We start from the raw sequence: 27,061 nt of genomic DNA, 5'->3' as shown, positions 1-27,061 counted from the left end.
AGGGTATTGCTCGTGAAAGAAACTCGCCACGTGCGATCGAAGCAGCAGTGCGAGCATGTCCACTTGTTATCGTGCGCGAAGCAGCAGGATAACGAGTGAATCCTCCAGTACTGTTCACCGCATGCAGAAGCGCACTTGATATCTGGCTACACGAGCTTGATACTTGGCGCGAATGGACGACCGTGATACCAAAAATGCTGACAATCGCTGACGAAATCACATTCCCTGCAAAAAAATGGTATCGACTGCTGGAATACGTGTACGATGGTGCAAATTGAAGGAGTGGGATCACTCGTAGTCACTAGGTCGATGCTTGCTCACGTAACCGTAGAGCTTTGTCGTAGAGGAGAGGAACATACGCCAAGTGACGGATCGAGTATCCCTGTAGGACTAGACGCCAAAGCATTCCAAGCGTTTACTCTTATTACGAATACCGCACCGTACTCGTCTATCATCGACGCTTACATGACACCAGTGTCGGTGATGACGCCAATCAAGAATTTGTCGAAATCGATCGCAGTTGCTACGAATTCGATCAAGAAAGAAGCGAAAATGGTGAACGCGATGGGTCCGGCAGGAGCTCCTTTACGCGAGGACATGCACCGTTGGCGACAGAAGAAGCAGGCTGTCGTCGTCGTGCGACGCGGGTTTAAGGGATGAGAGGTGATGTGTCCAGGACGAGGACGTATTACATATCTTAGGAGGCCTTTGACGTTCGTGATCTCACGGTGACGACGTGCCCCTAGGCGGCTGCTCGAATAGTGCTTCAATGACGCGATTACATCAAAGCTGTACACTGTAAAGCACCTCCAATCGCGGCAGCATGTCCCACGACGGAACTTGACAAGGGCTGCAACTTTTTAACTTTTGGCATCCATTCAGCCCGTGGTCCAATGTTTGCTCCTCGACAATTAGGATGGTTCGCGTCGACCAGGACCGCGCTGGCTTGCATTAGTCGCACACAACGATGTGGCACATCGAGACATAGGAGCCGCCACATCCCTCCTGTGTCTCTCAACCGGACGCACAAGGTCCTGTCGCGCTACGTGCTGCCGCTATTGCACACGTCGCGCTGATCGTTCCGGGATCTTGCCCGGCTTGGCGCCAATTTGCAAAAAATAGAACGCGCTGTGATTGGTCCGGATCGAGATTCGTGGCATCGACTAAATAAACGCAACTTTTCGTCGGACAGCCCACGCGGGCACTCGACTGAATCGATGATGTTGCCCGCGTCGCCCACGCATTTCGTCCATGCATGTTGAGTGTCCTTGTACATGCACCCAAGAGCAACGTTCGTTGAGGTCGCGGCGACGGGCGAACGCTCGTCGTCTGCATGGAAAGCCGGGATCAGGCGCCAGAAGCAGCACAAAATTCAAGCACTCTGCGCTTTTTTCAATGGATTCTCGAGCTGCTTGCCCTTGCACGACGCAAAACTGGTGGCTCTGGACGCATATGCACCTCGAACGGTGCCAAAAATGCATGCCGTTGAGCAGCACCCAAGAGCTAGACTTGCGTGTTTTTAACTCGCGACGAACCACAAACAGGCACTGATGCTCCGGTCGTTGGCTAGAGTTGCGGCGTTGGTCGCTACGTCTTGCGCCGCGCGCTTGAAGACGGCCGACACGCATGCACCCAGTGTTGGAGGTGGTTAACCTTCAACCAAGTTGACGAAGCTACTTCGTCTCAGACATCAGTCGTCGTTCAGCTGCCCCTTCTAGCTTCCCAGAGACAGGCACGATTACATGGTACGGGATGCTGTAGTATCCCACGGAGGCTTGTCGCGCAAACGCTGCCCGGGTTTGACAGGACACGAGGAAGCGAGCGGCGCGCCAAGCAGGACGTCGGACGCGCAACTTGTTGGAATAGAAAATCATATTAGGTTCTATAAGTTAGTGATTCGTGGCACACTCTACGGAGTTGTGTGTGTGTGGCTTTAGCGCTAAATATGGGGCAAATTAGATGCAGCAGACTGCGGTGGCCTCGGCCGTGTGGCAGACTTTGGACGTCGTCTTGCCTTTTGGGCTTGCGTGGTGGTGGGTTTTGCGTGGGCTGCGCTTGCGTACCATGCCCTTGGCGTGGTGGATGCGGCTACTCGCCGGCTTGGTGGGGATCTGCAGCGGCGTCAATGCCTTCAGAGCGCGCTTCTGGATGAGACCGTGGAGGCTCTGAAAGACGGCGGCGTCGTGGTCGGCGTCCCAGTCGACAAACTGAGGCTCTTGGTTCAGATCCTCACTGTCCGAGCTCGACGTGCACTCCTCTTCAACGTACTCGGGTGCCGGCTCGACGACCAGCGCTGGCTTCCTCGGCGACTTGAGCGTCTTGCGCTTGGCGTCGTACAAGTTGTGTAGTGCGGCCTGGAGTGCGAGCGTCTTTTCGTTGTTTTCTTGGCGCAGAAACGCGTTGAGCTGCATGTAGACGTGGAGGTCGTCGTTGAGGTCCCGGCACTTGGCTTCGAGCGCGTGGACATGCGCGGCCGACATGATGTCGCCTTGGCCGCTGGCCCGGAGCTTGGCCTGCTGGCGCATGAAGCAGTGAAGCGTCTCGCGGGCCATGATGAGGTCGCTCTCGAGCTGGTTGAGGCGGCGCTGGTGCTCCGCGTGCGCCTGCATGGCCTCGAGCTCGGACGCCATGCGCTCGGCATTGAACCGGAGCTTGAGCGCGTCCTGCAGCCGCAGCTCGGCTTCGAGACGGTAGACCCGCAGTTCGTGGGCTTCACTGATGGCGGCTTGGTCGGCCGTGAGCTGTGCGACCTTGGCCTGCGCGGCTTCCAGGTCCGTGCGTAGCCGTGCGTTCTCGGCGCTGAGGCTGTCCATCTGTGTACTCATGGCTGCGAGGTCGTGCGTGGCCTGCTCGTACGCCTCGTGGGCGTGGTGGAGCGTGCCCTGCATGTGCTCGATCTGTCGCTTGAGCTTCTTGCTTGGTAGCACTCCATCGAGTGCTGCCTTGATGAACGGTCGTCGCACCATGGTGGTCGTGCGCGTTCGACGTCTTTTGCTGGCTGTGTGGAATGCTGAATGGAGCCGCTCGAGACATGCCCAGCGTTACCTTCCACACCCTCTGGGTTTGGCGATCTTCAATTTTCTAGTTTATGTGATTGGTTAAAAATACGACCAGCACGCGTATTCATTGGCCAAAAAGGAATGACACCCGCGAACGCGGCCACCCAAAGCAGCTTCAACAACTTAGTAAAGTTCAAAAATTAGATAAACCATCGCGCTCAATCAACTTGATTCCTTCGAGTGTGATGCGACCCGCGAGCGTACGTAGTAAAGCATCGTGCTATGTATCGAGCTGTGGGTTGGGAAGTATCACCGCCTTCACCCACAAAGCCAGTGGTGTCGGCGTTTGCGAAGCGACAGAGGCAGCAGTGTTGCACCTGTTGACAATCAATCTCGATGTATTTAATAGGTTCCTGGGTGTTTACGGCAAGACCTGTCCACTCACTGCGGCGGTGGTACGGTGTACACTCTCACGGCGGCCAGGACGCGACGCCGTGTAATACATGCGCGATATTTCCGCACCCATCGCCGAACGACGACTCGACCGGTGGTCAACGCGGGAAGGGCGGCGTGACGCTCATGGCGCTTCTCAGTGATGTTGTCGCCCTGTTGACGGAGGTAGCCACGCTCCTCGACGACCGTGGACCCTCAAGTTTTACAAAGCGGCGAGAAGCGCGTCGTCGTAGGACGAAATAATGGGCAGGCCACTATGCTGCACAAGCTGCACAGGTCCACTCTTGTGATGCCAACCCTCGACACCTGCCCATCTCCCAGGCACCATCCCACTGCTGGTGCTCGCAGCTGCGCCATAGCGACCACCGCCACCACCAAGAGCCACTGCGTTGCCCTTCCTACACGGTACACTCGTGGCTCGAACGCTGCAGCTGCCAATACACTGTATTGGAGCCGACACAGTGTAAATAGCAGAACGCGATATCCTCCCAACTGCCCACAATCAACCACGAAATATCGCTGCAGTTGACACAGTGCATGGACGGCGGGCACGCGCGGTCGTCGCTGCAGTGGCGCTGCAACGGAGCACCTTCCATGTCTCTAGCGAGCAGTACATAGTCGGTCCTACACGCAGCATCGAGCTTGCCGACCCGACGCCAGAGCTTCGATCCTCGGCGATTCCGTTCGAAAATTCGGTAAATTCGCCAAAATGCGCCTTCGAATTTCAACGACTCTCTCTGCCGCTCATACAAACAGCAAGATAGATTGCATTAAGTGCGGCTTATGAGTAACGGCTACGAGCTCAAAGGCCATTGGCTGGGCTCGTTTTAGGCCGCTCGTGACACAACTTTCCCCGACCGGCCGTCCGACCGACCGACCTCCAGCATGTACGCGAGCTGGGTCGTTGGCATCGCTCTCTCGCTCGCGGCGAGTCTCTTTGGCACCGTGGGCAAGGTGCTCATGAAGCTCGCGCACATCCACGACGGCAGCTTTCTCCTCCTTGGCTCGGCGACGTTTTGCGTCCTCGTCCTCAACCCGGTGTTTGATGCGTGGAGCTTTGCGTTCGCCGCGCAATCGGTGCTCGCGCCAATGGCGGGCTTTAGCGTCGTGTGGAACATTGTCTTGGCACCGTACATCCTCAAGGAAACGCTGTCGCCGCAGGTGCTGCACGGGTCGCTCCTCATCATTATCGGGTGCGGGATCGTCGGCCTCTCGGGCAGCCACATTTCGCCGACGCACACGCCGGAAGAACTCTTCTCGCTCTTTAGCGAGCTGCCATTCATCGTCTACGCCGTCATCTCGATCGTGCTCATGATCATGGTACACCGTGCAACGATTCGTGCATGGCAATCATCTCATTTTGTATACGTATCATAGCTGGCCTACGTCATCCAAACGTACCCGACGCACAGCTCGTGGCGCCGCTTTGCATTCGGCGCGCTCTCGGGCCTCATTGGCGGCAACCTCTTCTTCACCAAGGTAAGACCGATGGAGTTACATGGCGACATTTTGACGCCTTGTGTGTGTAGACGGCAGTCGAACTCATTGGGAAGGGCAGCGAGATCTGGGCGTGTACCGAGACGTACTTCATCGTATTGTTCGCGCTCGGCTGTCCCGCACTTGGCATCTACGTTCTGAACCTGGGCTTGAAAGAGTACGATGCGCTGCACATTGTTGCCATCTACGAGTCGTTCCTGATCCTCTGCGGTACATGCGTGCTTACTATCAAGCAAGATCTTAGTGTTCTTGTAGGTTCGATCTCGGGCGTCATCTTCTTCCACGAAGACGAGGGCATGCAAGAGTGGTGGCAGCAGGTGCTGTACCCGATCAGCATCGTCACCACGATCGCTGGCGTTGTGGTTCTCTCCAAGCAGTCGAGCCCGGACAGCCCGATTGGCGAGAAGGCGCCGCTCATGCACAGCGCCAAGCCCGTCAAGCTTGTCGTGCAGTCCGTCTAGATAGTACAGCGTACAGATAAGCTCGCCGATCGAATCCATCACATTTCCATCCACTCCTTCCCACAAACCTCCCAGTGCTGTCGACAAGGCCGCAAGGGTATCCAGGCTCAGAACCACGTCGAGGCGTGACTGACAGCACTTGCAGGGTTGTGCAAGCTGCGACGGGCACCCAGCGTATGCGTCTGAGTCACGACCTCGCGCCTGATTCGGGCCACGTAGGACGGCTGCCTCGTCTCGACACACAAATAGATACTCGTCACGGAAGCCGTCTGCTTTCGAGCGGCTACTCGTGGCAGGTTCTCAGACGAGATTCCAAGGGCTCAGATAACTGGCTCAGATTGGTTCAACGAGCTGGCTCAACGTGAAGCGAAGCGTCGATTTGGAGCGACAGTAGCTGCTATCGTTCAGTGCGGTACACAGACGCTTCAAGTCTTGGTTTCTTGGTCGAGATCGCCACAAACGCTTTGTTGAGCTTCATCAAATGCAATGGTATTCCTCCACCCTCGGTTGGCTGCTACGAAATGTGGGCTGCCAAGGTGGGACGGTGACATCCAAGGTGCTAAAGGATAGATGCTGCGAGGCACGGAAGGTCCCTTTGCGTGCGTCACATGCGTTGCGAGCGTGGTGTTGTGTGGTCAGCGATACAAGCCACAACGTATTCTGTCCAAAACAGTGTAGGTATATGCACGAGGTTTACATGGCAGCGGCCGCGCGTTCCTTGCGAAGAGTCTTTTCGAGCTTCTTCTTGCTGAGCTTCTTGGCCGTCGCCTTGACGACCGGACCTTGCTTCTGGTACAGCGTGTAGGCGTACGCGCTGAGACCCGCAAAGGCCGTCACGACGAACGCAAGCACGATCAGGATCGGGCGGGTCTTGTCAGCGTTGTCCTTGGACTTCTTGCCGCGCTTCGCCTTGCCGCTCTTGGTCTTCTTCTTGGGCGATTCTTCCTCGTCGTCGGCCTTGGACGCTGCCTTGGCCTTGGACGGCTTGGCGTCCTTGGGCAAGAGCTTCGAGAGCGCCTTCTGGATCTTAAACTTGCAGTCGTCCGAGAGCTTGGACGCGTCCGTGGGGTTGGCCTCGATCTCGGCGCGGCAGTTGGCCGGGAGCTTCTCCATCATCTTGGCAAAAATCTCGGGCGTGATCGGGTCGTTCGGGTTGCCCGCGGCCATGACCTTGCCCATGGCGCCTTGGATCTCGGCCTTGCACTCGTCCGAGACCTGGCTCGGGTCGTTCGGGTTGGCCTCGATGGCTTCGCGGCAGGCGGGCGTGAGCTGGCTCAGCATCTGCTCAAACATCTCTTGCGTCATCTGCGGGCGACCGTCCTGGGGCACGGCCTCGGGCTCAATGTCGATGCCATCGTGGAACGCAGCATCGTCGACTTCGTCCGCGCGGGCAAAGACGCTGAGGAGGCTTAGGAGCACAACGAGCGAGAGCAGCCGGAGGTTCATCGCGACAAAGGTAAAGTGGCAAACGGCAATTTGAAGCCTGGTGCGAACACCTGGCCCAATCAAATGCTAGCATTTCAACTTCAGCCAATCGGCTGGCGCCAAAAAAAGAAAGGCAGCAAAATCGAAAATCCGATCTTCCATTTTCGTGGCATCGAGCAGCAGCACCGAAAAGACGAGGGCAGGCGCACGCAAGTGCCAAACTCGTACATCGAGACCTCAAGAAGGCGACGCCCAGAAGGGAGGTGACGTGCCTTGCTTCTGGTGCCCTATGTGCCTAGATGTGGTCATGCTGTGTGCTCGTGCCTTGGAATGTAGCATCTAGCCGCGAATCAAGCATCGCATTCCCATCATGCACCTAGCTTTTGGCTGGTAGTCCAGAAGCCAAACGCGATTGACGCGCCTCCACGAGCCCGAGAACGACGCTGCAGTCTTCTGCGTACTCGTAGTGAGATCGTCTGGTGCCGACCAAAGTGAGCGATGAATGCGTCCACGCAGCACTTGTGATACGATATCGCTGGCGTCTAGAACGTCTAACTTCCTTTCAGCCATGCGTGCGTGAATAGTCGATAAAGCCGAGATGCTTTGTACTAGTACTAGATGGTATGCAGAGGCCGCCGCCACGTCCGAGTCACGTAGAACAAGTGGCCTTTTCAAGGGGGCTCTCCACCATTGCGCACATGCGCGTTGTATGGCCGGCGCGTTGTTGTACAATGCATATCAGCGGTAAAGCTGACAAGGATATCGATGCGAGCCTAACGTAGAGTGGCTCACGGTGCGTCGCTGCTGTCTCGTCGACCCACGCAGAGGAGAGGTTGGTGTCAGTCGCGTCCGAGAAGGCGGGATGGGCGAGAGGCCACCAGCAAAATTTTTTACGCTGCTTTAGGAATACGCCCTCGGAGCGCACACCTTGCTCTCGAAAGTAGAGCGTTCATCGCTCGGGACGACGCTTGACGAGCTCGCACCCAATTGCGGTGAGGAGAGTGTTTAAGGGAGGAGGTTTCGTTGACAACAACCGCAACACGCCCATCTCCTGCAGAGCAACCCCCGCGAACGAGTCAAAAGGCTCTCGCTGGAGCCGCAAAGCACCAAATAGACTCGCTACGAACCGTCTTCGTAAAAGTGGGGGCTGTCATTTCAAAAGTCAGCGCCTTGGGAGCGCGGGTCTCCTTGTCGATCGTGCCGGTATTGGTGCTGGGCAGCAAATCGGAGCTGCCCACCATCCTCATCGGGTTGTGAAGGATCATCGAGGAGGATGCGGGCTCGCAGTAGCGATAACGTTATACCGGTAACTACTACCGCGATTACATCCGCAACGTCGACCCGAGGCCGAGGCTCCACGAGAGCACTCACCACTCGACAACGACCGACGCGCAAGTCAGCGCCAATTCCTGCTGGCAAGATCGAAGCAAATATCCTGCCGCGTTGCTCATAGATCCGGCAAGCTTCGCAGCACCGGCTCAGCGGCACGCAAGTGAGTGCCTGCCTCGGTCTCAGGCTCGAACCTTGCGAGGCGTGTGACAGCATGACAGCACACTCGAGTGACATGGTACACTTCAGCAGTGTCAAAGCGACCACCTTGTGCCAATGGTGGCGGTGGCGCCAAGTGTATAAACTGGTTTAACGCATTCGAAACTTCAACCAGCGGCGCCGACGATGGGCAGTAATTCCAGCACAAGATGCCGCAAACGCCACAAGACCACCGGAAGCTCTCGGCGCAACCAACCACAGCGTCCTCGCGTGTCGCACTACCGCCGACGTGTAGTGGGACAGCTAGCTCCGGGCGCCGCTCCGGCAAAGACTCCGCGTCGGTTTATTAAGCTCCGTGTTGAATTTGCATCTATGTCCGGCGTTGATCCTAAAACGCATCGGAAATACCTTTATTTTTGTATGGACATAAATGGCTTCAAGTTTAACCTGCCATACCCTTGCATAAACCTACTTATTTTCATCGCCGAGGTTGGTTGCCACCGAGTTGGTGTCAGTTTCAGACCAAATATAATTCGCTGTGGAATGCAAATATAATTCAGGCTCTCCCATATTGTTTTTCTTTCGGCTTCATGGATACAAATATATGGTAAGACACAGGGTGCAGATTTAAAATACAAGAGTTGATGAATAAAAATATGCATGGGATATTTTATATGACCAGGTCGTGCGTGCGTGTTGATGCAAAATAAGTGGAGGATGTTCGACAAAATAGGGTTTTCGTTTTAAATTGTGTGTCATTTAATGATGCTAGCAGGGCGTATTTTTTTATAACAACAACAATGCCATAGATAGAGTAGGTGATTCACTTGTCTTCGAATAAAATACAGCAGCCCTAAGTATTTAAATATGTTTTAGGAAATGATTTTAATCCATTGTGGCGGGTGAACCTGGCACTCGGTTCGTAGCTCGCATTTTCCGATTTGCTCGCTCTTGCGCTCATCGACTCTAAAGCATGTCGAGCGGATACGAATGGGCCAACTCGGCGGAAGCCTTCCTTGCGGCGACGAGCAACCGCCGTGGGTACTCTGCCACAAGCTTCTACCCGCCGATGCAGCAGCAACCGATCCAGTGCATGCCGCAAGCCATGACGCCGACCTCGATCGACTCGTACGACATGGAGGTCATTGTCGCCGACGCTAACGGGCCCATGGTGCAGCTCGTGACGAAGCGCAAGCTCGGGGACGACAACGAAGGCATGCTCTTCAAGCGCCAGCGCCTCCAGTGGTAGACGAGCCATGCCGCGCTCACGCCCAGAGCGCATCCCGGATCCATGGCTACGATCCTTGACACTCTCGCGATACGAACTATTTATGCATAACCTGTACTCTAAAGGAAGCACACTTTGGATCTTCACACGTATGTTCAACCTTGAATGGGAGTGGATAGATCGCGCGCTGGATAGATGCGGCGACATGCTGGTTCTATCGGGTAGCAAGTTGCTTGCCATGGAGCCATTCACGCACATTGGCCCGGCGATGCGCGGTGAGAGGTGCGGCCCACCGTAGTTGGTAGCATCGCGTTATCGCGACGTCGCCTGTCCCGGCAGCAAGATTTCAAATCGCGAGCTGTTTCGACTTTGTGCCAATCACCGCGTTTCGTTGCGTGGATTGGTTAATAAGGCCGCGGTGCTGATTGGCTACATAAACAAGCGACGTGGCCAATCCAATGCACGGAAAATATAGCTGCGAACGACCAATCCTCATCGCGCTTGCTGGACTTTCAACCAATCCTATAAATTTGAATTTTGGCCAATCCAGTACTGCCAACCTCTACACGGGGCTTGGGTGCGTTTTGGTGAAAAACGACGCTGAAATAAAATGCGTTGACCGAGTCTTTTAATGCGACAATTGTCTCTTTCCAAGTGAAGCTTCTAGAAATTTGCGTTGATTTAAAACGAATTTTAAACCGCTACCGCCGCCGGTATGTAACTCTTCCTGCCACTGATTACGGAGGGTTTGCCAGGATTGACGTGCTTGCGTATTCAGCAATTCGACAAAAGGGACGCACCCGGACGCGACCGCACGAAAATGGAGACGATCCAGCACGAGACGACGATGCCCTACTATAGCCAGAGCCCCCATGCGATGCTCAGCTCCTTTGTGACCCTCGGCGACGACGACGAGACGCGCGATATCCTGCAGGTATGTACCGTGCTTCCGGAAGGTAACAGCAGCAACGGTCTCCTCATCGTCGCACGGTAGGAGTTGATGTTCCGGAAGCCGCTCACGATTCGCGTCCCGACGCCGCTTCTGACGCTGGCACGCGAGAAGGATCTCTCGTGCATCCTCGAGGAAGACGAGTAAGAGCGCGAAAGGAAGTGTAGTCGATAGTCATAAGTATAAAGTCCCATCTTGGGGTTCGAACCAGTTTGCCAAAGTGCAAAGTCGGTCATGGAACGTCAGTCTTGGAACGAGGACTCGAGTACATTACTGCAGACGACGTAGTTCGATCGAAGGACCTCGACACATCTACTACAATTGTAGTAGCTCCGTCAGCAGTCGTCACTCGGCGGCTGTCCCTTGCAAACCTCAACAGCCTTCGATCCCCATTCCAGTGAAGTGAATGAACACACACCGAAAGGTCCCGACTTCAACCAACATTCCCCCGTTTCCTGTCAAATCTAATCCTTCGAACCCTGAAAACTTCTATAAATGAATGCCATCACGTGCCTGCTCTCAAGTATGGGATCGGCGTGATGCACAGAATCGCACGACTTGTCCACCGCCTATTTAAATGATTATTGCGCTAGTTGTGTGCTCGATGATCTTCCTTCCTCGTCGACCATCTTGTGCTCTACTCGGCACAACGCGGCAGGTCCGCGCTTCCAGCCCGTCGACAACGGCCTTTTCTTCCCTTTTGCTTTGCGATTTCCACGTAGGATCGTGTCGGTGGCATTTTGTTTGACGTGACGCAGTCCTACCAGCAGTAGCTGACGCCTACGCAATGCCAAGAAGTTGCGGCGACATCAACGAGACTTCTGCTCTCCAGCTACACATAACGTATCGAACAGCGTTGCAGTCGGTCGCAAGACGAGAGCCTTGCTACGGTTTGGTAACTCGTGTCTCTGATGGATCTGCGTCCCTTGTCGAAAAGACTCTCATTCCGCCTGCACCAACGACGTTTCTGTCTGCGCCGTTTGCGCGGGAACCGTTCAAAATAATTTGAAAGGGCACGATTGGATGCGCTGATTGGTGCATTCCAAGGCTGCATGTGCTGCAAGATCGCGCGGCAAGCGACTTCCATTCGGTCGCGTGCTTGGCGCTTGCATCGGTCGCGATCACCGATCACCGATTGCCAGAGCGGTGGTCGTGAAACTCAACCGCCCGTATTGTCGTTCAGAAAGGCCGCAACTTGGTTTTTGTATGGTCAAATCCATGCATTTTCGTAGCTGACCTCAAAATCGCCGGTGCCACCCAGCAGGAGCAGCAGCAGCATGGCGTCGACGCTGCACGTCGCATCCAGCTCGATCAACCCGTACATCACATGCACGCTATGCAACGGGTACTTCCGCCAGCCCTACACAGTGCGCGAATGCATCCATACGTGTGCGTGCGCAAGCCATCGCTGGCAAAGCTCATGGCCTCGAATAGTCTGCAAGAGCTGCATCTTCAAGCACATTGTGACCCAGGACAAGCGCGCGTGCCCCGTGTGCGAAGGCCCGTTTGGCACGTATCCGCTCTCGGGCACGAAGCGCAAGCCGCCAGAGATTGTGTACGTCGCGTCGCCTTGCTTGGACGTGGCCAACTCAAGCCCTGTTAGCCAAGACCACGCGATGGAAGGCCTCGTCAAGAAGCTCCTCGCCAAGCTCGACGTGCAAGACGCGCAGGATGGTACGCATACGCCTCTATCCAACGTCCTACGCAAAGCTAGAGGTCGCGTTCTACGCCAAGCACGATATCCCACACAAGTCAAACACGGCTACCGGGTCGTCGCAGGCCGAAGTCAAGTTCAAGAAACTCAAGGGCAAGCAGCTCCGCGTGGTCCTGCGCCCCGAGCTCAAGTGCGTGTTGCGGCCATATACAATGCGCGGTGCGATGGCCCTTGTCCTAGGTCGCTCGGTCCACCGGACGGCAGCGACGAGTCGGCGCCGTTGCGACGAAAGCACTTTACATACCTCTGGCAACTCACCGAGCGATACCGCGTACACACACCGGAATTCATGCACGACCGCATCATGCCACTGTAGATTTTCGACGTCAAGATCCTGCTCCGCAAGATGCTGCGGCTGCGCGGGCGGCTGGTCGAGCCGCAGGATCTAGAAGTGCGCTGCGCTGGCCAGCTCCTCGGCAAGGAGCATACGCTCATCTTTATTCAAAAGGCCATGTGGAAGAAAGACGGGCCCATTACGCTCGAGTACCGACGCGTCAATGCGTCGCCGACCTAAAGCCAATTCAACTGCATTTGCTGTAGTCGTCTCCACCGTCTTGTTTGTGAGCCTCGGAGACCGAATTTGACGAAACTCCACACGCTACAATCTAGTCCCTTGAACGAGTAACTTGTCGCCACCCGCTCTGCTCTTCGAGTTGTCATCTTTGCATTACTGCAGTCGGTCCATCGAGATGCCACGCATGCTTCATGCTCCATCAATCGTCATATTCACACAAGGATCCCTTGTATTCACAAATATAGAGCAGTCGCAGTCGATAATGACATCACCGCACGCGGCCCGACGTAACCTGGACGCGGCAGAGCGGGCACGTTGTGCGCCGCTCGAGCCAGGGCGCCACGCAATCTTCGTGGAGCTCGTGGCCGCACGGTAGCTGCAGTCGACGCCTCGCCCGAACATGCCACGGGTTGTCGGTCCCGAACGGGTCCAGTGGGTCGAGGCAGATTGCACAGTCGTCCATACAGCTGGCGACAGAGACGCAGGATGGGTAGTCTCTGGTGGTCGACTCGCAAAAGAAGGCCTCGATCACTGCCGCGACTCCGTCCGTGGCGGGAAGACCTCGGCGCAACAGCAGCAAGGGTCCAATGAGGTCACGGAACCCGCGCTGCCGCTCAAGGCGAATGAGCGCGTCGTCGGGCCCGAGGTAGCGCCGCGGAAAGGGCATGTTGAGCACGGGCTGCAAGAGCGCGCGGATGGCCGGTGGCGCCGTGGTATAGCGCTTACGCAGAGCTTTTCGGAGCGCGTAGAACTGCGAGTAGCGCTTTCGGAGCACGAAAAACTCGGACATGTCGACAACGAGCAGCGTGTAGAGCGTAAAATTGGGCTGCAAAGTACACGAGATGCGGCGGACACTGGCGGTTGGCGCTAAGAACGAGTCGCGGGCCATGACAAAAGGTCGCGGCGCGCGACGCTCGTAGACGCTCGTGTCCAAGCAGCCGTACGTCCACGCGAGCGGGTGCAGCGCCATGATCCCACAAGCAAATGCGAAATCAAAAATGTGCAGTTGGGTGGCCTCTTTTTCGATATCGAAGGCGAAGCATGCTGCCAACGTCAGCGTACGACGATATTGTTGCCAACACGGCTATGTATAGGCAACCGCCGTGTCCCAGACGTCAGCCCACATCATATGCGAGCGTTCTCGAGGCAACGGTCTCTAGTTCGTACCGGTATCGAGTTTCCAGTGCTGCTCGCTTGCCAGCTTCAACGGGGCGAGTGGTGGACATTTCTGAGGTAAATTTTAATACTGGCCAAAGTGACCTATATTCTAGACAAGGTTTCCGACCTTTGCGGACGCTTCAACGCCAAGATCTGAAAGTGTTTGCACCCGGTGACAACCAGGGGTGACAACTACACTCGGGCGACGCAGGCGCGGCTTCTTCACGGTCCACGACAAGACAAACACCAAATTGATAACGCCACCTCAATCGCGTTGCTGCTTCATGACGGCATGTCAGCAAGTCGATGCGAGTTTGTTGCTACAGCTGTACCGAGGGGTAGGAGGGTATCGCTAGTTGCATGGACAAGCTCCTCGTCTGTGTGGAAGTCGAATGCAAGCGTTCGCGTTATCTCGTAATTAACCTATTTCCATAGTTTGAACTTGGCTGCATGAAAAGACTGATGACTAAGCGGCTCTATTTTTGCAATTTTCATCGCCAACGAACGAGCCTACGCAGTAGAACTACGTCGTTCAGAGACATATGCATAGATGCTTGGTTGATATCCGGTGCCATTCACAAAGTGCCCGTCCATTACGAGCTGGTGTAGGCAATCAACGCGATTTGGTGTCGGCGATGGGCCCAAGAGCAAGGTCTACAAGGACACAGTACAGTGCAATGATTACACTCAAGAAGACAACGCGACAAGGACAAACGACAAGAGCGCGAGTACGACTAGGCGCTGCTCTGGTACACGACGAGCTGGCGGCAGATCGGACACGACTGGTGCAGCTCCAGCCACGAAAAGACGCAGTGTTCGTGGAACGCGTGCTTGCACGGCAAGGTGACGCTGGTCGTTGCCTCGTTGTTGTCGTTGGCTTCTGTAGACGCGAATTCGCAGAGGCAGATCGCACACCCTTCGTCGTCGTCGCTGTCGTCGCTGTCGTCTTCGATCGCGAGCTCGGTGCCGGCGCGGGACACACGGGGCAGCGACGACAACTTACGGGCTTCGTACGTCTGACGGTGCTTGGGCACTTCAAGGAACGCATTGACGAGCTCAAAGATCGCGTTTGTCGCGGCTTGCGCGCGCAAGTGCCAGCGGAGGGCGACGAGGACCTCGGTGAAGCGCGCGAGGCCGACGCGGCGCTCGGCGCGGATGGCGTCCGTGTCCATGCGCAGGTGCTTCTTCGGAAACGGCGTGGCCAAGAAGGTTTGCACGATCGGCGCCGCCTTGAGCTTTGGCGCCTTTGCCCAGAGCGACGGCGCAAGCGCCTTGCGCAGCGGCTTGTACAGGCGGAGGAACTCCGAGTAGCGTTTCTGGAGCATCCACTTCGTGCTACCCCACGTTATGTGCACCGAGTAAGTAGTGAACGGCTCGGAAAACGTGAATTCGTTGTAGCAGCCGCAGACGCTGGCGCTCGTGATGGCGACTTGGATGATGTTGTGGTCGTCGGCGTGCAGCATGAGGTACACGACGGCGAGGAGGCTGGTGTAGGCTATTTAGCGAAAAGGCAGACGGGAAATGGAAACCAGAGTCTTCGATCTGCGAACGTGTGATTTCGCCGGAGTGACAGAGCGCGAAAGATTCGGAAACCGTCTCGTTTGAATCTCCCGCGATCTTTCGGCGATGTAAAAAAAGCCAATCAGAGCTCTCGACAGTTGACGCATTCGCAAAGCCATGTGCACCGCTCCATAGATCAGACGCCGAGAGTTGAAGTTGCCGACGATCTTGGCAACGCTTTGGATGCCATGCCCTTCGGGTACTTGTAGACGTGTAGATCGACAACGCTGACCGCTGCGATGCGCATATGATACCATTGCTGTAGAATGGAATGGACTAGCCGAATTGGACCAGCCGTGGCTGACCATCGATAACGTACGCAATCTAAATGTTTCCACATCCAGAATCAAATCAAAAGGAGTGTGTCTGGGAGTGTGTACCCACATCTAGTGCATGCTGAACGCAAGCAAATGACCCTTCGATGCAGATCTTCCCATTGGTATTTTGGAATACGAGGGAATCTTTAGAGATGCCGCGCGGCAAAGACATGCTCACACGTCTTGTCATCGTTCAGAAAAGCCCAATGATCCGTGTACGCCAGAATGGTGTTCGTAGGTACATGTATGAGGGTTCGGGTAGTACATACCACCACACAGGTCACCTCACCAATAACTGCACCTATGCAATGCGTCGGTACCGGCAATGGCATATTTGTTTGTACAGCCCGAACACTAGCTAGACGTTAGTTTCAGCCACGACACAGTTGTTTGTCGCATTAAAAGGCTTCGACACCAAGGCGGACGAGGATCATGTCGTTAGTCATTACCGTGGCTTATTCTTGACAATCTTGACAAGTTCTTTACGCTCGTTATGGACAACAGATGGTGCGTCGGCGTCCAGCTGGTCAATTAAATAGAAAGCATTAGAAAAGAATCGAGCGAATGATGTATCCGACATCCGGATACGACGCCTATATCTGATCTGGGTCTCTTGACAACAACCACAATCACACAGATTAGACGGCACGCCGAGCAAACGAATGCGTTGCTGTCCTCGCGCGCATATGCAGCAGGTCCTGCAACGCGAGGTTGTCCAGTCTGAGAGTGTTGCTCGCTCGTTTCGCTACGATCCAAGCGCGTGCTTGCCAGTGGGCGGAAGCGACGCGGTTCCTTGGCTTCGCCTTGGCCGCCCGTTATGGCTTCTAAGCGAGATGTGCAATTTCATGGCGCGAAGGTTCCACGGATCGAAGAATGTTCGAGCGAACCACATTCTCTGTTTTCTCTTGCTGGAGTCTGTTTTCTTGCTGCTGGTTTCTCTTCTTGCAGTCATTTTCATATGCCGGAACGCGATGCAGACTGTACCACGCATGCATGGGGCTCGGGAGGCATCCAGTCCGATGTTTGCACCTGCTCTCTTCTTTCTCCGAGGACCAATTCGCACGCCAGACTCTGATCGGCGGAACGTTTTCTCTATGACCTAATCTCGTGGCAAGTTGCTCCAGTGTTGGTGGTCCTGGTGCATGGTTTCTCGCACGGCTTGTCGCGGATGAAGTTGCAAGCCTTTGTCCGCCAGTCGTCGTCGCCGCCGCAGGCATTCCGTTGGTGGGTTACTGCACGTACTGTAGTGTCCAGCCAAGGCAGTGCGCTGACGATGCGCCCCTTTCCTCAGGTTCAACGATCCGCCGACCAGATGGCGACCCTCCGCAACCAAAAACTAGAAAAAGAACCCGACAGTCTTTTCGTATACGGTATACTCTGGCTCTATATAGGGCACCCGCGCAACGCAACGTCGCAGCATTCTTTCTTTTGCTCCGCGATGACTGCATCCGCCCACCTGCTTCCGCAGACGACCCTCGACCGCACGCGCTTTGACGCGGCGGCGCGCGCGCTCAAGGTCTTTCCCAGCGCCATGAATGTGGTTTCGCCGGCCAGCGGCCCCTTTGTCATCTACACCTTCATCGTCTCGTGCCCGACGACGAAGACATGGTGGGTCGTCACGAAGCGGTACTCGGAATTTCTCGCGTTTCGACGAACACTGGCGGCGCTTGCCAAGCGCGCATGCGACGATGTCCGCAACGTTCTCGGCGCGGTGCACGCGCCGATGTTTCCAAAGAAACACCCGCTGACGCCGATCCACAACGCCGGCAAGATCCTCGAGCGCCTTACGCTCTTCAAGCAGTACACAGCGATGCTGGTGTCCTTGCGCGAAGCCTGTGTGTTGCGGGCACTGCAGCTGCCGCCGTCGGCCGCCAAAGATAGCCTCCTCGAGCTCTACGAACTCGTGCAAGATTTTTTGAGCATCCCCGAGGCACTGCGCCGCGACGAGCTTCGCCGCACGATCGCGCTCGTATCCCCCGAATCGTCGTCGGTGACGGAGGAGGACACGACGGAATGTACGAGCTGTGAGGAGGCATGTGCCATCTGCCTCTGCGGCTACGAGCATAGCGAGACCAAGCTCCAAATGCCGTGCAAGCACGTTTTTCACGAAGAGTGCGTCGTCCGGTGGCTCGAAAAGTCGGCGACTTGCCCCTTGTGCCGCCAAGACGCGACGCAGGGATACTTGCTCTGAGCGTACTGTCGTGGTCTTGATTCTATTCGTCCTATTTACTAAACTATTTGTTATATATTGATTGGTAGACGTCAAGTTTATCAGCATGTACGAAGCCATGCAGGATATCGTGATGGGGGTGCGTTGTTGTCCTCGGACTGAAGTGTACGTTGCAGAAGTGGATAATGCTTGATGGCACATCACATGGTGTGCCCGAACGAGCAGGAGAGCAAGGCAATTGCTTGTTCCCTGCAGCCATTATTCGCACCCTTGGAACTTGCTGGTGCGTTATGAGTGAAGGTTGCCGCTTGGTTGTTTCGATGCGGCGCTAGAATGTACGCTCGATGCGGTCCCAGGTGCTTGCACATGGCGCGCCACAAGAAACCCAGTCGTCCTCTGGCGCGGTAAAGTGATCACGGGCATGCCCAAATGAGGTCAGATCAGAATCCAGCTGCCTGCAACGTCAAGGACCAATGGCCAATCGCATCCATGGACTAGCAAAATGGCGGCGCCTCATTGGTGTATTCAGCTACCACCCAGAAATTTCTGGTTCGCTGGCCCCTTCCCTCCAAATCGTCTGGTGCATGTGGTCCTTTGGCAACTTTGGCAACCAAAAAAAAGAAGCGCACTGCGTTTCAGTATGCTCATACAAACAGTGAGATACAAACACAGCATGTCGCAATCGAATTTGACGCATCTGATTGGCGCATTCCTATAGTATATCGTTCGGTACCCGTAACGTCCAGTCCACATTGCCTTTTGATTGGCCAATATGGAATTCGGCTACATGGCGCAGCTGCCTTGACGATGTGGCAGAGGGCCTCAGCGCCGTTGGTTTCGTCATTTTCCAATTTGCCTTCGACTGCAGACGCCAGCGACACCCGAAGCTTTGCTTCCACACCAACCCTACAACCCCCCAACGCCGCATGGACCACTTTGCCCGACATGACCATTACCTCTCTTTGCCACGATCTCGCTGCCCATGAGCACGACGCCTCGATCGAGCGCCTCAAGACGGCGCACGAACACGATATGAAACAAGTCAAGGTGCACTCGAGCGCCATGAACGTTGCCTTCCACGGCAGCAGCCCCTTTACCATCTACACCATGATCGTCACGTGCCCCGGCACGAAGACGTGGTGGGTCCTTAAGAAGCGCTACTCGCAGTTCTTCTCGGTCCGCAAGCAGCTCCTCCGCCACTTGAAGGCGTGCAACAGCAGCCGCTTCACCGCCCTCGCCGATGTTCTCGCGCCCGCGCTCGAGATGGAGTTTCCCAAGAAGCACATGCTCGTCAGCGTCGACAACAAGGCCGTCATCAAGGAGCGCAAGACGCAGTTCCAGCGCTTCACGGCCGCCCTCATCGCTCTCCGCGCCTCGTGCATCCTCGCATCGCTCGACGCGGACCGCACCGACGCGCAGCTCGCCAAGCTGGACGCGGTCTTCGACTTGCTCCAGGAATTTCTCGAAATCCCGTCGACGCACGATCCCCTCGTGGGCTCGTCGCCGGCGTCACCGACCTCGGACCGCTGCAGCGAGACGTCCAACGACTCGAGCTGCGACTCGTGCTCGATCTGCCTCAACGAGTTCAAGGCGTCCGGTGCGACGTACCACTACCAAACCCCCAAGCACAACGCCGCGCCGGCCAAGAAGGTCCGGTTCGCCCTCGATGACGACGACAACGTCCACGATACCGACGAAGAGGAAAAGGTGCTCAAGCTTCCTTGCAACCACTACTTTCACGAAGAGTGCGTCATGTACTGGATCGAACAAAAGAACTCGTGCCCGCTCTGCCGCGCCGACGCCTTTGACGGTGTCATGGTCTAAACACCAACAACCTAGCCTACTAGTGTAGGATAAAACTCAATTGCGTTTCCTAGTTCACGTGAGCTTGTTCAAACGTGCAGCATCAACGCCATGGTCGGGATATTATTGCACGCAGCTGGATTGCTTGGTGTAGTTTTTGGTTTGCCCTCGTCCTAGAATGCGTAATCGATCACGTCAGACTAGACATACTAGTACTAGTATTCAACAACACACCTCTGCATACTACTACGAACAGGTACTGCGAAGTAACCGAAAGGTCGACCGAGCAGAAACTCGAAACGCGACCTGATTTGACCTCCCGCACCGACGATGATAAAATGGGGTGGGCACCGCGCCGAAAAATGTGGTCGTACAACTTGTATCGATTGCGTGTCGTAGCGTGAAAGGCTTGGCATCGCGTGCGCGACTGTCGCATCGTATTTACGCGCTTTTGATCCTGCGCGACCGCCCCTCGCGACGATTGCGACAGTAGTGGTTACATGTCTTGCCTCTCCGAGGATCCATCGGCACACGACTCATGGCACAGTTGTACGTTGTACAGTCGGCCTATCGATTTCAGCACCTTTCAACGCGCCAGGTTCTGTGGGCAGTCGATTTTGACCTACATTCTCGCAGATGTGGCATGGCTTTGCAGCGCTGCCACGTCATATCCTCCGGGCGCTTCGTGGCCGACCAACGCGTCGACGGTGTGTATTACGCTCATGCGCACAGCAGCGAGATCATGCATCCGACCGCGGCACTTGCGTGCGTCAGCCTCGTGGGCCAGTCCGCCGCCTCGGACTGCATCACTGCGCCGACAGCGACATGTACGCGCCAGTGTTTCGCGTTTCGCGTACTCGGAAATGCTCGCAGGTGCGATCTGGTTCTTCTAGCGTTTGTGTATATACATCCATCACCGGATTCGAGGCACTTGAAATGAGTATACGCGCGCCATCGGGTCGCGTGCACACAAACTCGGCAAAGCCGTAATCGATGTATTTTAAATTCGAGTAGTTCAGTTTTGAATTGCCTCCGTGCCGACAAGAGCAGCCTGCCATCGATTGCCATGACCATGCTCACAATGGACGAAGCGTCGTCGTCGACAACCAGTATCATCGTGCACCCCCATGCGGCGTCCAGCTACGTCGCGTACACGTTTCTCATCACGTGCCCGAGCACAAAGGCGACGTGGACGCTCACAAAGCGCTACTCGGCGTGCTACGCACTCCGTAAGGCCCTCCAACGCCTCGAAAAAGGCATCGAAACCGAGCTCGCGCGGCCGCTGCACACGGCGCTCACGATGCCGTTTCCGCCAAAGCACCTCTTTGGTCAGAGCGCGGACGTCGTGGCCCAGCGCGCGGCGGCGCTCAAGCACTTTGTCGCGATGCTGGTCGCGATCCGCGCCACTTGCTTGCTCACGCTCGTTGCGCACCGCGGGACGACGACGGCGCCGAGCGACGCGCTCTTCTCGCTGCTCCAAGAGTTTCTCGAGGTGCCGACGCACGTGTCGCCCAATGAGCTCCGGCAGACCGTCGCGATTCTGTCGCCGGACGAAGCGGCGGCATACGCCATGTACCCGGACGAAGACGACGAAGCGAGTAGCTGCGGCGTGTGCTTGGCGCCGCTCGTGCCTGGTGCATGCGACACAGTCGAGGCGCTGGCGTGCGGACATCACGTCCACGTCGCGTGCGTCGTGCATGGGCCCGCGCACTGTGCTCTGTGCCGCGACCGGATCCCATAGCCGGCTCTCTTTTCTCTTCTTCTCTTCCTGTACAATAACAAAGATACTATCTACCCATATCCTCGATCTCTCTCGCTTGCTTGTCAATGACCGGGTTCTGCAGAGTGGACCGAGAAGAAGTCGTGAGGAAAAGGCCCCGCGCCGTCTGATCGGCGCGCTTTCCACGCGCTGCGATACCCGCTGCACATGTCCCATCATCGGCTCTCATACAAATATCAAGTATAAGAAAGGCCGGTTCAAGATCGAACCCACCTCAAAAACAACACCACGGAATTGGTGGCGCATCCTTTTTTCAGAAAACATATAGCACGTTTGTATGAAAGGGAGATGGCGCTCCGTGATTGGCTGAAACACTCGACGAACTTCAACGCGGTCCTGGTTTCCCCAAACGGCACTTTGCCTTTTGCCACCCACGACGCAGATCTTATTCCGAAACACCATGACCACAGCATTGACCGACCGCATGCATGACCTCCAGCTCGACTCGGTCGACAAGGTCAAGCTCGCCCACGAGCACGACCGCAACGACGTCAAGGTGCACGCGAGCGCAATGTGGTACGCGCCGCGCGGCGTCACGCCATTCACGATCTACACGCTCATCGTGTCATGCCCGGGCACGAAGGCGTGGTGGGTCATCCAGAAGCGCTTCTCGCAGTTCCACCGCCTCCGCAAGCAGCTGCAAAAGCTCCATGCGTTCTCGACCGGCGCGATCCGCAGTCTCCTCAAGGACATTGTCAAGTGCGAGTTCCCGTCGCGCCATCTCGGCTTTGACACGGCGATCATCGTCACGGAGCGCAAGGCGCTGCTCCAGGACTTTACGACGAAAGTCATTGCGCTCCGCGCCGCCTGCGTTCTCCAGTCGCTCAATGCTGAAACCACCTCGCTTGGCGCCAAGCTCGACCACATTTACGATATTGTGCAGCGCTTTCTCGAAATCCCGGACGGGCTCCGCGACGAGGACCTCCGGCACACGCTCTCGGTGAGCTCGCCCACGTGCAGCAATGGATCGGGCTCGCCGTCGACCGCCAACGAAGACGACGACGAGTCGTGCGCCATTTGCATGTGCTCGTTCGACGCCAACGAGTCGGTGCTCACAATGGCATGCCACCACTCGTTCCACGAAGACTGTATTGTCCACTGGTTTGAAGAAAAGCTCACGTGCCCCCTCTGTCGTGACGAAGCCGTCGGCGGCCACGTCGTTGGCTGCTGAAAATTTAGGTTCGCTAGGTATTTAGTTCTTCAATTTATAGTCCTTCTCTCTTCAACAAACACGCTCTCCATTTCCAAGCTTCCGTTCCAAGCTTGCGTTCCATGGCTCGCAGTCGCCTACTGGATTCTGCGACTGGCACATGCCACGACACTGCGAACTTCCCCATTCATGTCGCGCGTTCCGAGGCGACGCGGATTGGTTAAAAAGAGCATCGCAGACCGGGTATATGCGAAATGCCGTCGCGTGATTGGCGCAAATGCCACGCGCCATGCTACTCGTGATCGGCCCTCCCATCAATTTGGCGCTGTCCCATTGATGTGGCTATCGACGACGTCGTGTGCGAACTCGTGTGTGGTCACATTCATGGACACAGTCCGCTGACCATTGGACAGTCACTGCATCGATGCTAATACCAGTGATCATTCTCCAATTTGCCGTCTTCTTCGCAAGTCGACATGCCTCTTGCCACCATGAGCCAAAACTCCCAATCCACTACCATGATGCTCAGTGCACTTCACCTCGACGACGATGCGATCAACGTCCACACAACGGCCAAGAACGTCGTCCAGCGCGGCCTCTCGCCCTTCACCGTCTACACGTTCACGGTCACATGCCACCAAACGAGCACGTGGTGGATCCTTCGGAAGCGCTACTCGCAGATCTTTGCGCTTCGGTCGACGCTTCTGAAATGGCGCAAGCAATGCAACGCGACGCCCGGCATGGCGCCGCTCGCCGACCTCTTGACGTCCATGGCGGCGGTCGAGTTTCCCCGTCGTCACATTTGCTTTGACCACCCGACGATCATCCGCGACAGGAAGCGTGAGCTGCAAGGCTTCATCGCCGCGCTCATTCGCCTCCGCCAGGCGTGCCACACGCTCGCGCAGCAACCGGGCGCGCCCCGCCGCAAGGCCCAGGACGTTGCCTCGTTGGTGTTGCACTTTCTCGAGATGCCGGTGGCCGTCGAAGACGAAGAGCACCGGTTGAGCTGCGGCCGCCAGCTGCAGTCGCACACGGCACCGACAGACGATGCGTGCCCGATCTGCATGTGCGAGTTTGACGAGCTCTCGAACGACGACACGGTCCTCGAACTCACGTGCGGCCACACGTTCCACGAGTCGTGCCTCGTGCACTGGCTGGACAAGAAGATGACGTGCCCGCTCTGCCGCTGCGAGGCTGTCGGTGGCTTCATTGCCGCGTAGCCAACGAGTCCGATTAATTTATGATTTTTTAAATCCATGGCGCATGGTGCTTGTTTATGTTGTCAAAGAAGCAACCTCGAGCGTCACGCGAGGCAGTTGTGTGTGCCACGTACGGGACGTGAGGACCAGCAAGATGAACGAAGCAAGAGCTGAAGCAAGTACGGTTAGGGGACTAGGGACGAGTTGCACACGTGTTTAGGAGCGCAATTTATGAATTCGGTCGAAAATTATCAACTTTGACACGGAAAACCTGTCTAGTGATATGAGGAAAGGGGCTGCTCCAGAATAAGGCTGTGTGGCACCGCTACGTTCCGATGTGCGCTGTGGAACGTAGAATGGCTGCCAGTACGGTGGTTGGTGGAATGTTGCGCATGCCGGTACGCCACTACATAACATAGCAAGTAGCACGATCGCTCATCGAGCGGCCGGAAGCGGAAGGAAGGTGCTCGAAGGTACTCACGTTAGCAGTCGTCGTCGTGTCCTTCTGGTCGGAAAAGATGCGGCACCTGCGACCCAGTTGCTCCAGACTGATCGAGCTACCAGACTGATCGAGCTACTTGGCAGGTTCTTTTTTTTCGTGTCGTTCAGAGGTGTCTTTCTGGTGCGGCCAAATTTTGTTTGCCCACGTCAGATATGACGTTGTTCATGTGCATACTGGACAAACCACACTAGTCTAGTACCTCAGACATTGACATGTTGTCCACATATTGATTCTATCAAATTCCAAGCGACAACAATCGCGACAAAGGAAAAAAGAATGCTCGTCTGCGAAAGGGTGCGCAAAAGGCAGCCAAAATATCGAATTCACCTTGGAATTTGTATGTGTGGGGGGCGCGTGGACAGGCAATCAAATTGAAGTTCAAGCTTTTTTCTAGCACGGACGGCAACTGGCACCAACCAGACTTTTCAATTTGAAACCTCGGGCGCAGTAGCATTTCCCAAACTCGTATATTATTACAACATCGACCACACATGCCTCTCTCCGATCTCGTCCACGACAGTCTCCTCCTGCATGACGACGTTGCGTCGCTCAAGGCGGCGCAGGTCAGCGATCTCAAGCAAGCGCGCGTGCACTCGAGTGCCAAGAGCGTAGCCTACTATGGCAGCAGTCCGTTCACGGTCTACACCCTCATCGCGACGTGCCCCGGCACAAAGGCGTGGTGGGTTCTCAAGAAGCGCTACTCGCAGTTCTTCTCGCTCCGGAAGCGGCTGCTGCATCTTTCAGCGACCGCGCCGCCCGCCGTCCAGACGCTCCTCGCGCCAATCGCCGACGCCGACTTTCCCAAGAAGCACCTCCTCGTGAGCGTCAACAACAAGACCATCATCAACGAGCGCAAACTGACGCTGCAGCGCTTCACAGCAATGCTCCTTGGCCTCCGCGCCAGCTGCGTCTTGGCGACGCTCGAGCACGCGTCCGACGACGTTGTGCAATGCGTGCTTGACACGCTCTACGACCTGCTCGAAGACTTTCTCGAAGTACCGCACCACAAAAGCAACGATCTTCACAAGCACTCGGCCGCCAGCGACGACGAAGCCAGCGATGACGACGATGACGGCGCGTCGACGAGCCTCTCGTCACCAGACGAAGCGGCGTCCCCCGATGTCACATCGGTGCCGGCAGACAAAGACGACGACACCACAGCGACGGCCGAGGAGAACACTATTTGCACCATCTGCCTCTGCGAGCTCTCGACCAACGACGACGAGCTCGTGCCGGCCAAGAAGGTGCATTTTGAAGTCGAGAACGACGTCGACGAAGATGCTGTGCTCGCGTTGCCGTGTGGCCACAAGTTTCACGAAGAGTGCGTCATGTACTGGGTCGAGCAAAAGAACTCGTGCCCTGTCTGCCACGCCGACGCCTTTGACGGCACCGTGCTCTAAGCTCTTATTTCTGCGTGCTCGATGGAAAGCACGCACACGATTATCGACTATTATTACTATCTGTAAACTATAAACTGAAATATCATTGATGAATCCGCACATTTGTACACGCATTGACATATCGGGGCCGCGCCAAGGGTACTTAAACAGTGTTTTCATGGTCTATCAGAGGCCAATCACAAGACAATGGCAGGAGCTCAACCCCAAGCCCGTCAAAGATGTTGCCTCTCGTGCTCTGTCCAGCAATGCAGGTGCTTTTGAACAGGATGGACGCTGTCAGCGTGCTACGTCAGCGCGTGTCACAAACTATACAAAAATCGAGTCACATTCTGAATTGGCGCCACTTCGTTGGTGGCACATCCTTCCTCCTCATCGACGCTTCCAGCAACGCTAGACGTTGGAGCGTGGTGATGTAGCTTTCATCTACACTAACATGATCAGTGCTGCGAAGAGAAGCCTATACGATCGACGCTCGAAGTCCCGTGTCGTTTCGTCCAAGTACCAAGCCGCTTACCTATTGTGCATAGTCGAGCATTCTCCTCGAAGTACTAGCGATTTAGATGCGACTGTGCGACTCTCAACCTTCGACTCGTAGTGCGGAACCACCCACTTGGAGCAGGTAGCAAAAACGACCGACTGTCGTAACTTGATATTTGTATGAATCGAAGTTCGCATAGACAGCACTAAGAATGCATGTATAAGCTGGTTACCACTATTCGATACAAAAATAAAGGTTTTTATGGTTGTCTTCATGGCCCCCAATGAAGGCGTAAATCATATAGCTGGAGGCTGGCGTTGTACTACACATGATATTCATGCTTTTCTAAGCTGGCTAAGCCCCATTGCATCGTGCAGTTCGACGTATTTATGAATTTATTGCCTGTCCAAATTGGGTCCATTCGCAGCGATGTCGGTTGGGTGCGCTTAGAATTGTATATGCCACATCTCCCAAATTCACTTCCAAATGCGTCAAATGCAAACCCTTCAAGACTAATGAAGAAACTAGTTCGTTGTTGTGTGGCGCATGATATTTAATGTCTTGAGATCATAATGGTATCAACATTTTGTCGGATACGCTCGTGTTTGGCGATGTTATGGCTTGTCCAAATTTTAAGTGGCGTTTCCATAGACGTGATCAGGTTATTTGATATTCCTAGTGCTAAATCCACGCAGATTTGTTTTTAAATACACAACCTTCGAACTACGATCTCGTATAGTTCATTGTAAGTGATTCGTTTTTGCTACCTGCTCCCACTTGGCGGTCGGATGAGATCAACGGAATTTGTTCTTCCCT

General features: G+C 55.5%; 13 protein-coding genes across 13 annotated transcripts; 9 read left to right on the top strand and 4 right to left on the bottom strand.

Moving 5' to 3' along the window:
- Positions 1–1,854: 1,854 nt before the first annotated feature.
- On the bottom strand, positions 1,855–3,013 carry SDRG_06913 (hypothetical protein). Its single transcript, XM_008612724.1, has one exon. The coding sequence runs from the start codon at positions 2,964–2,966 to the stop codon at positions 1,956–1,958; it is 1,011 nt and encodes a 336-aa protein (XP_008610946.1). The 5' UTR covers positions 2,967–3,013; the 3' UTR covers positions 1,855–1,955.
- A 1,215-nt stretch (positions 3,014–4,228) lies between these two features.
- On the top strand, positions 4,229–5,463 carry SDRG_06912 (hypothetical protein). Its single transcript, XM_008612723.1, has 4 exons — positions 4,229–4,772; positions 4,830–4,931; positions 4,982–5,159; positions 5,205–5,463. The coding sequence occupies exons 1-4, from the start codon at positions 4,338–4,340 to the stop codon at positions 5,408–5,410; spliced, it is 921 nt and encodes a 306-aa protein (XP_008610945.1). The 5' UTR covers positions 4,229–4,337; the 3' UTR covers positions 5,411–5,463.
- Positions 5,464–6,039: 576 nt separating this feature from the next.
- SDRG_06911 (hypothetical protein) lies at positions 6,040–6,902 on the bottom strand. The gene has a single exon (XM_008612722.1). It carries the CDS (start codon positions 6,854–6,856, stop codon positions 6,104–6,106), a length of 753 nt encoding a protein of 250 aa, XP_008610944.1. The 5' UTR covers positions 6,857–6,902; the 3' UTR covers positions 6,040–6,103.
- A 2,394-nt stretch (positions 6,903–9,296) lies between these two features.
- SDRG_06910 (hypothetical protein) lies at positions 9,297–10,647 on the top strand (the record flags this gene model as incomplete). Its single annotated transcript, XM_008612721.1, has 3 exons — positions 9,297–9,568; positions 10,344–10,485; positions 10,546–10,647. The coding sequence occupies 3 exons, from the start codon at positions 9,297–9,299 to the stop codon at positions 10,645–10,647; spliced, it is 516 nt and encodes a 171-aa protein (XP_008610943.1).
- Positions 10,648–11,224: 577 nt separating this feature from the next.
- On the top strand, positions 11,225–12,759 carry SDRG_06909 (hypothetical protein). Its single transcript, XM_008612720.1, has 6 exons — positions 11,225–11,889; positions 11,935–12,055; positions 12,104–12,174; positions 12,215–12,344; positions 12,395–12,485; positions 12,531–12,759. Exons 1-6 carry the CDS (start codon positions 11,778–11,780, stop codon positions 12,726–12,728), a joined length of 723 nt encoding a protein of 240 aa, XP_008610942.1. The 5' UTR covers positions 11,225–11,777; the 3' UTR covers positions 12,729–12,759.
- Positions 12,760–12,881: 122 nt separating this feature from the next.
- On the bottom strand, positions 12,882–13,698 carry SDRG_06908 (hypothetical protein; the record flags this gene model as incomplete). The annotated part of the gene is made up of 2 exons (XM_008612719.1): positions 12,882–12,915; positions 13,001–13,698. The coding sequence occupies 2 exons, from the start codon at positions 13,696–13,698 to the stop codon at positions 12,882–12,884; spliced, it is 732 nt and encodes a 243-aa protein (XP_008610941.1).
- A 580-nt stretch (positions 13,699–14,278) lies between these two features.
- Positions 14,279–15,526, bottom strand: SDRG_06907 (hypothetical protein). Its single transcript, XM_008612718.1, has one exon. It carries the CDS (start codon positions 15,347–15,349, stop codon positions 14,621–14,623), a length of 729 nt encoding a protein of 242 aa, XP_008610940.1. The 5' UTR covers positions 15,350–15,526; the 3' UTR covers positions 14,279–14,620.
- Positions 15,527–17,132: 1,606 nt separating this feature from the next.
- SDRG_06906 (hypothetical protein) lies at positions 17,133–18,029 on the top strand. Its single transcript, XM_008612717.1, has one exon. The coding sequence runs from the start codon at positions 17,202–17,204 to the stop codon at positions 17,952–17,954; it is 753 nt and encodes a 250-aa protein (XP_008610939.1). The 5' UTR covers positions 17,133–17,201; the 3' UTR covers positions 17,955–18,029.
- A 749-nt stretch (positions 18,030–18,778) lies between these two features.
- Positions 18,779–19,814, top strand: SDRG_06905 (hypothetical protein). The gene has a single exon (XM_008612716.1). The coding sequence runs from the start codon at positions 18,879–18,881 to the stop codon at positions 19,755–19,757; it is 879 nt and encodes a 292-aa protein (XP_008610938.1). The 5' UTR covers positions 18,779–18,878; the 3' UTR covers positions 19,758–19,814.
- An 890-nt stretch (positions 19,815–20,704) lies between these two features.
- Positions 20,705–21,543, top strand: SDRG_06904 (hypothetical protein). Its single transcript, XM_008612715.1, has one exon. The coding sequence runs from the start codon at positions 20,803–20,805 to the stop codon at positions 21,475–21,477; it is 675 nt and encodes a 224-aa protein (XP_008610937.1). The 5' UTR covers positions 20,705–20,802; the 3' UTR covers positions 21,478–21,543.
- A 282-nt stretch (positions 21,544–21,825) lies between these two features.
- Positions 21,826–22,770, top strand: SDRG_06903 (hypothetical protein). Its single transcript, XM_008612714.1, has one exon. It carries the CDS (start codon positions 21,917–21,919, stop codon positions 22,685–22,687), a length of 771 nt encoding a protein of 256 aa, XP_008610936.1. The 5' UTR covers positions 21,826–21,916; the 3' UTR covers positions 22,688–22,770.
- Positions 22,771–23,003: 233 nt separating this feature from the next.
- On the top strand, positions 23,004–23,981 carry SDRG_06902 (hypothetical protein). Its single transcript, XM_008612713.1, has one exon. The coding sequence runs from the start codon at positions 23,143–23,145 to the stop codon at positions 23,884–23,886; it is 744 nt and encodes a 247-aa protein (XP_008610935.1). The 5' UTR covers positions 23,004–23,142; the 3' UTR covers positions 23,887–23,981.
- An 815-nt stretch (positions 23,982–24,796) lies between these two features.
- SDRG_06901 (hypothetical protein) lies at positions 24,797–25,868 on the top strand. The gene has a single exon (XM_008612712.1). It carries the CDS (start codon positions 24,859–24,861, stop codon positions 25,765–25,767), a length of 909 nt encoding a protein of 302 aa, XP_008610934.1. The 5' UTR covers positions 24,797–24,858; the 3' UTR covers positions 25,768–25,868.
- The last annotated feature ends 1,193 nt before the right edge of the window (positions 25,869–27,061 follow it).

The sequence above is a fragment of the Saprolegnia diclina genome (genome assembly GCF_000281045.1).
Source record: "Saprolegnia diclina VS20 unplaced genomic scaffold supercont1.19, whole genome shotgun sequence".
NCBI classification, from domain to species: domain Eukaryota; phylum Oomycota; class Saprolegniomycetes; order Saprolegniales; family Saprolegniaceae; genus Saprolegnia; species Saprolegnia diclina.
Note: the sequence above shows the minus strand (reverse complement) of the source record. Positions and strands in the feature narration are given on the sequence as shown.

What these genes read in the sequence shown, in the direction of transcription:
- SDRG_06913 (XM_008612724.1), bottom strand. Translation starts at nt 2,966, where the DNA reads ATGGTGCGACGACCGTTCATCAAGGCAGCACTCGATGGAGTGCTACCA.
- SDRG_06912 (XM_008612723.1), top strand. Translation starts at nt 4,338, where the DNA reads ATGTACGCGAGCTGGGTCGTTGGCATCGCTCTCTCGCTCGCGGCGAGT. An exon ending in CGATCGTGCTCATGATCATG is followed by an intron (nt 4,773 to 4,829) that starts GTACACCGTGCA and finishes TACGTATCATAG; the next exon opens with CTGGCCTACGTCATCCAAAC. An exon ending in GCAACCTCTTCTTCACCAAG is followed by an intron (nt 4,932 to 4,981) that starts GTAAGACCGATG and finishes TTGTGTGTGTAG; the next exon opens with ACGGCAGTCGAACTCATTGG.
- SDRG_06911 (XM_008612722.1), bottom strand. Translation starts at nt 6,856, where the DNA reads ATGAACCTCCGGCTGCTCTCGCTCGTTGTGCTCCTAAGCCTCCTCAGC.
- SDRG_06909 (XM_008612720.1), top strand. Translation starts at nt 11,778, where the DNA reads ATGGCGTCGACGCTGCACGTCGCATCCAGCTCGATCAACCCGTACATC. An exon ending in GCGCGAATGCATCCATACGT is followed by an intron (nt 11,890 to 11,934) that starts GTGCGTGCGCAA and finishes GGCCTCGAATAG; the next exon opens with TCTGCAAGAGCTGCATCTTC. An exon ending in AACTCACCGAGCGATACCGC is followed by an intron (nt 12,486 to 12,530) that starts GTACACACACCG and finishes ATGCCACTGTAG; the next exon opens with ATTTTCGACGTCAAGATCCT.
- SDRG_06907 (XM_008612718.1), bottom strand. Translation starts at nt 15,349, where the DNA reads ATGCTGCACGCCGACGACCACAACATCATCCAAGTCGCCATCACGAGC.
- SDRG_06906 (XM_008612717.1), top strand. Translation starts at nt 17,202, where the DNA reads ATGACTGCATCCGCCCACCTGCTTCCGCAGACGACCCTCGACCGCACG.
- SDRG_06905 (XM_008612716.1), top strand. Translation starts at nt 18,879, where the DNA reads ATGACCATTACCTCTCTTTGCCACGATCTCGCTGCCCATGAGCACGAC.
- SDRG_06904 (XM_008612715.1), top strand. Translation starts at nt 20,803, where the DNA reads ATGACCATGCTCACAATGGACGAAGCGTCGTCGTCGACAACCAGTATC.
- SDRG_06903 (XM_008612714.1), top strand. Translation starts at nt 21,917, where the DNA reads ATGACCACAGCATTGACCGACCGCATGCATGACCTCCAGCTCGACTCG.
- SDRG_06902 (XM_008612713.1), top strand. Translation starts at nt 23,143, where the DNA reads ATGCCTCTTGCCACCATGAGCCAAAACTCCCAATCCACTACCATGATG.
- SDRG_06901 (XM_008612712.1), top strand. Translation starts at nt 24,859, where the DNA reads ATGCCTCTCTCCGATCTCGTCCACGACAGTCTCCTCCTGCATGACGAC.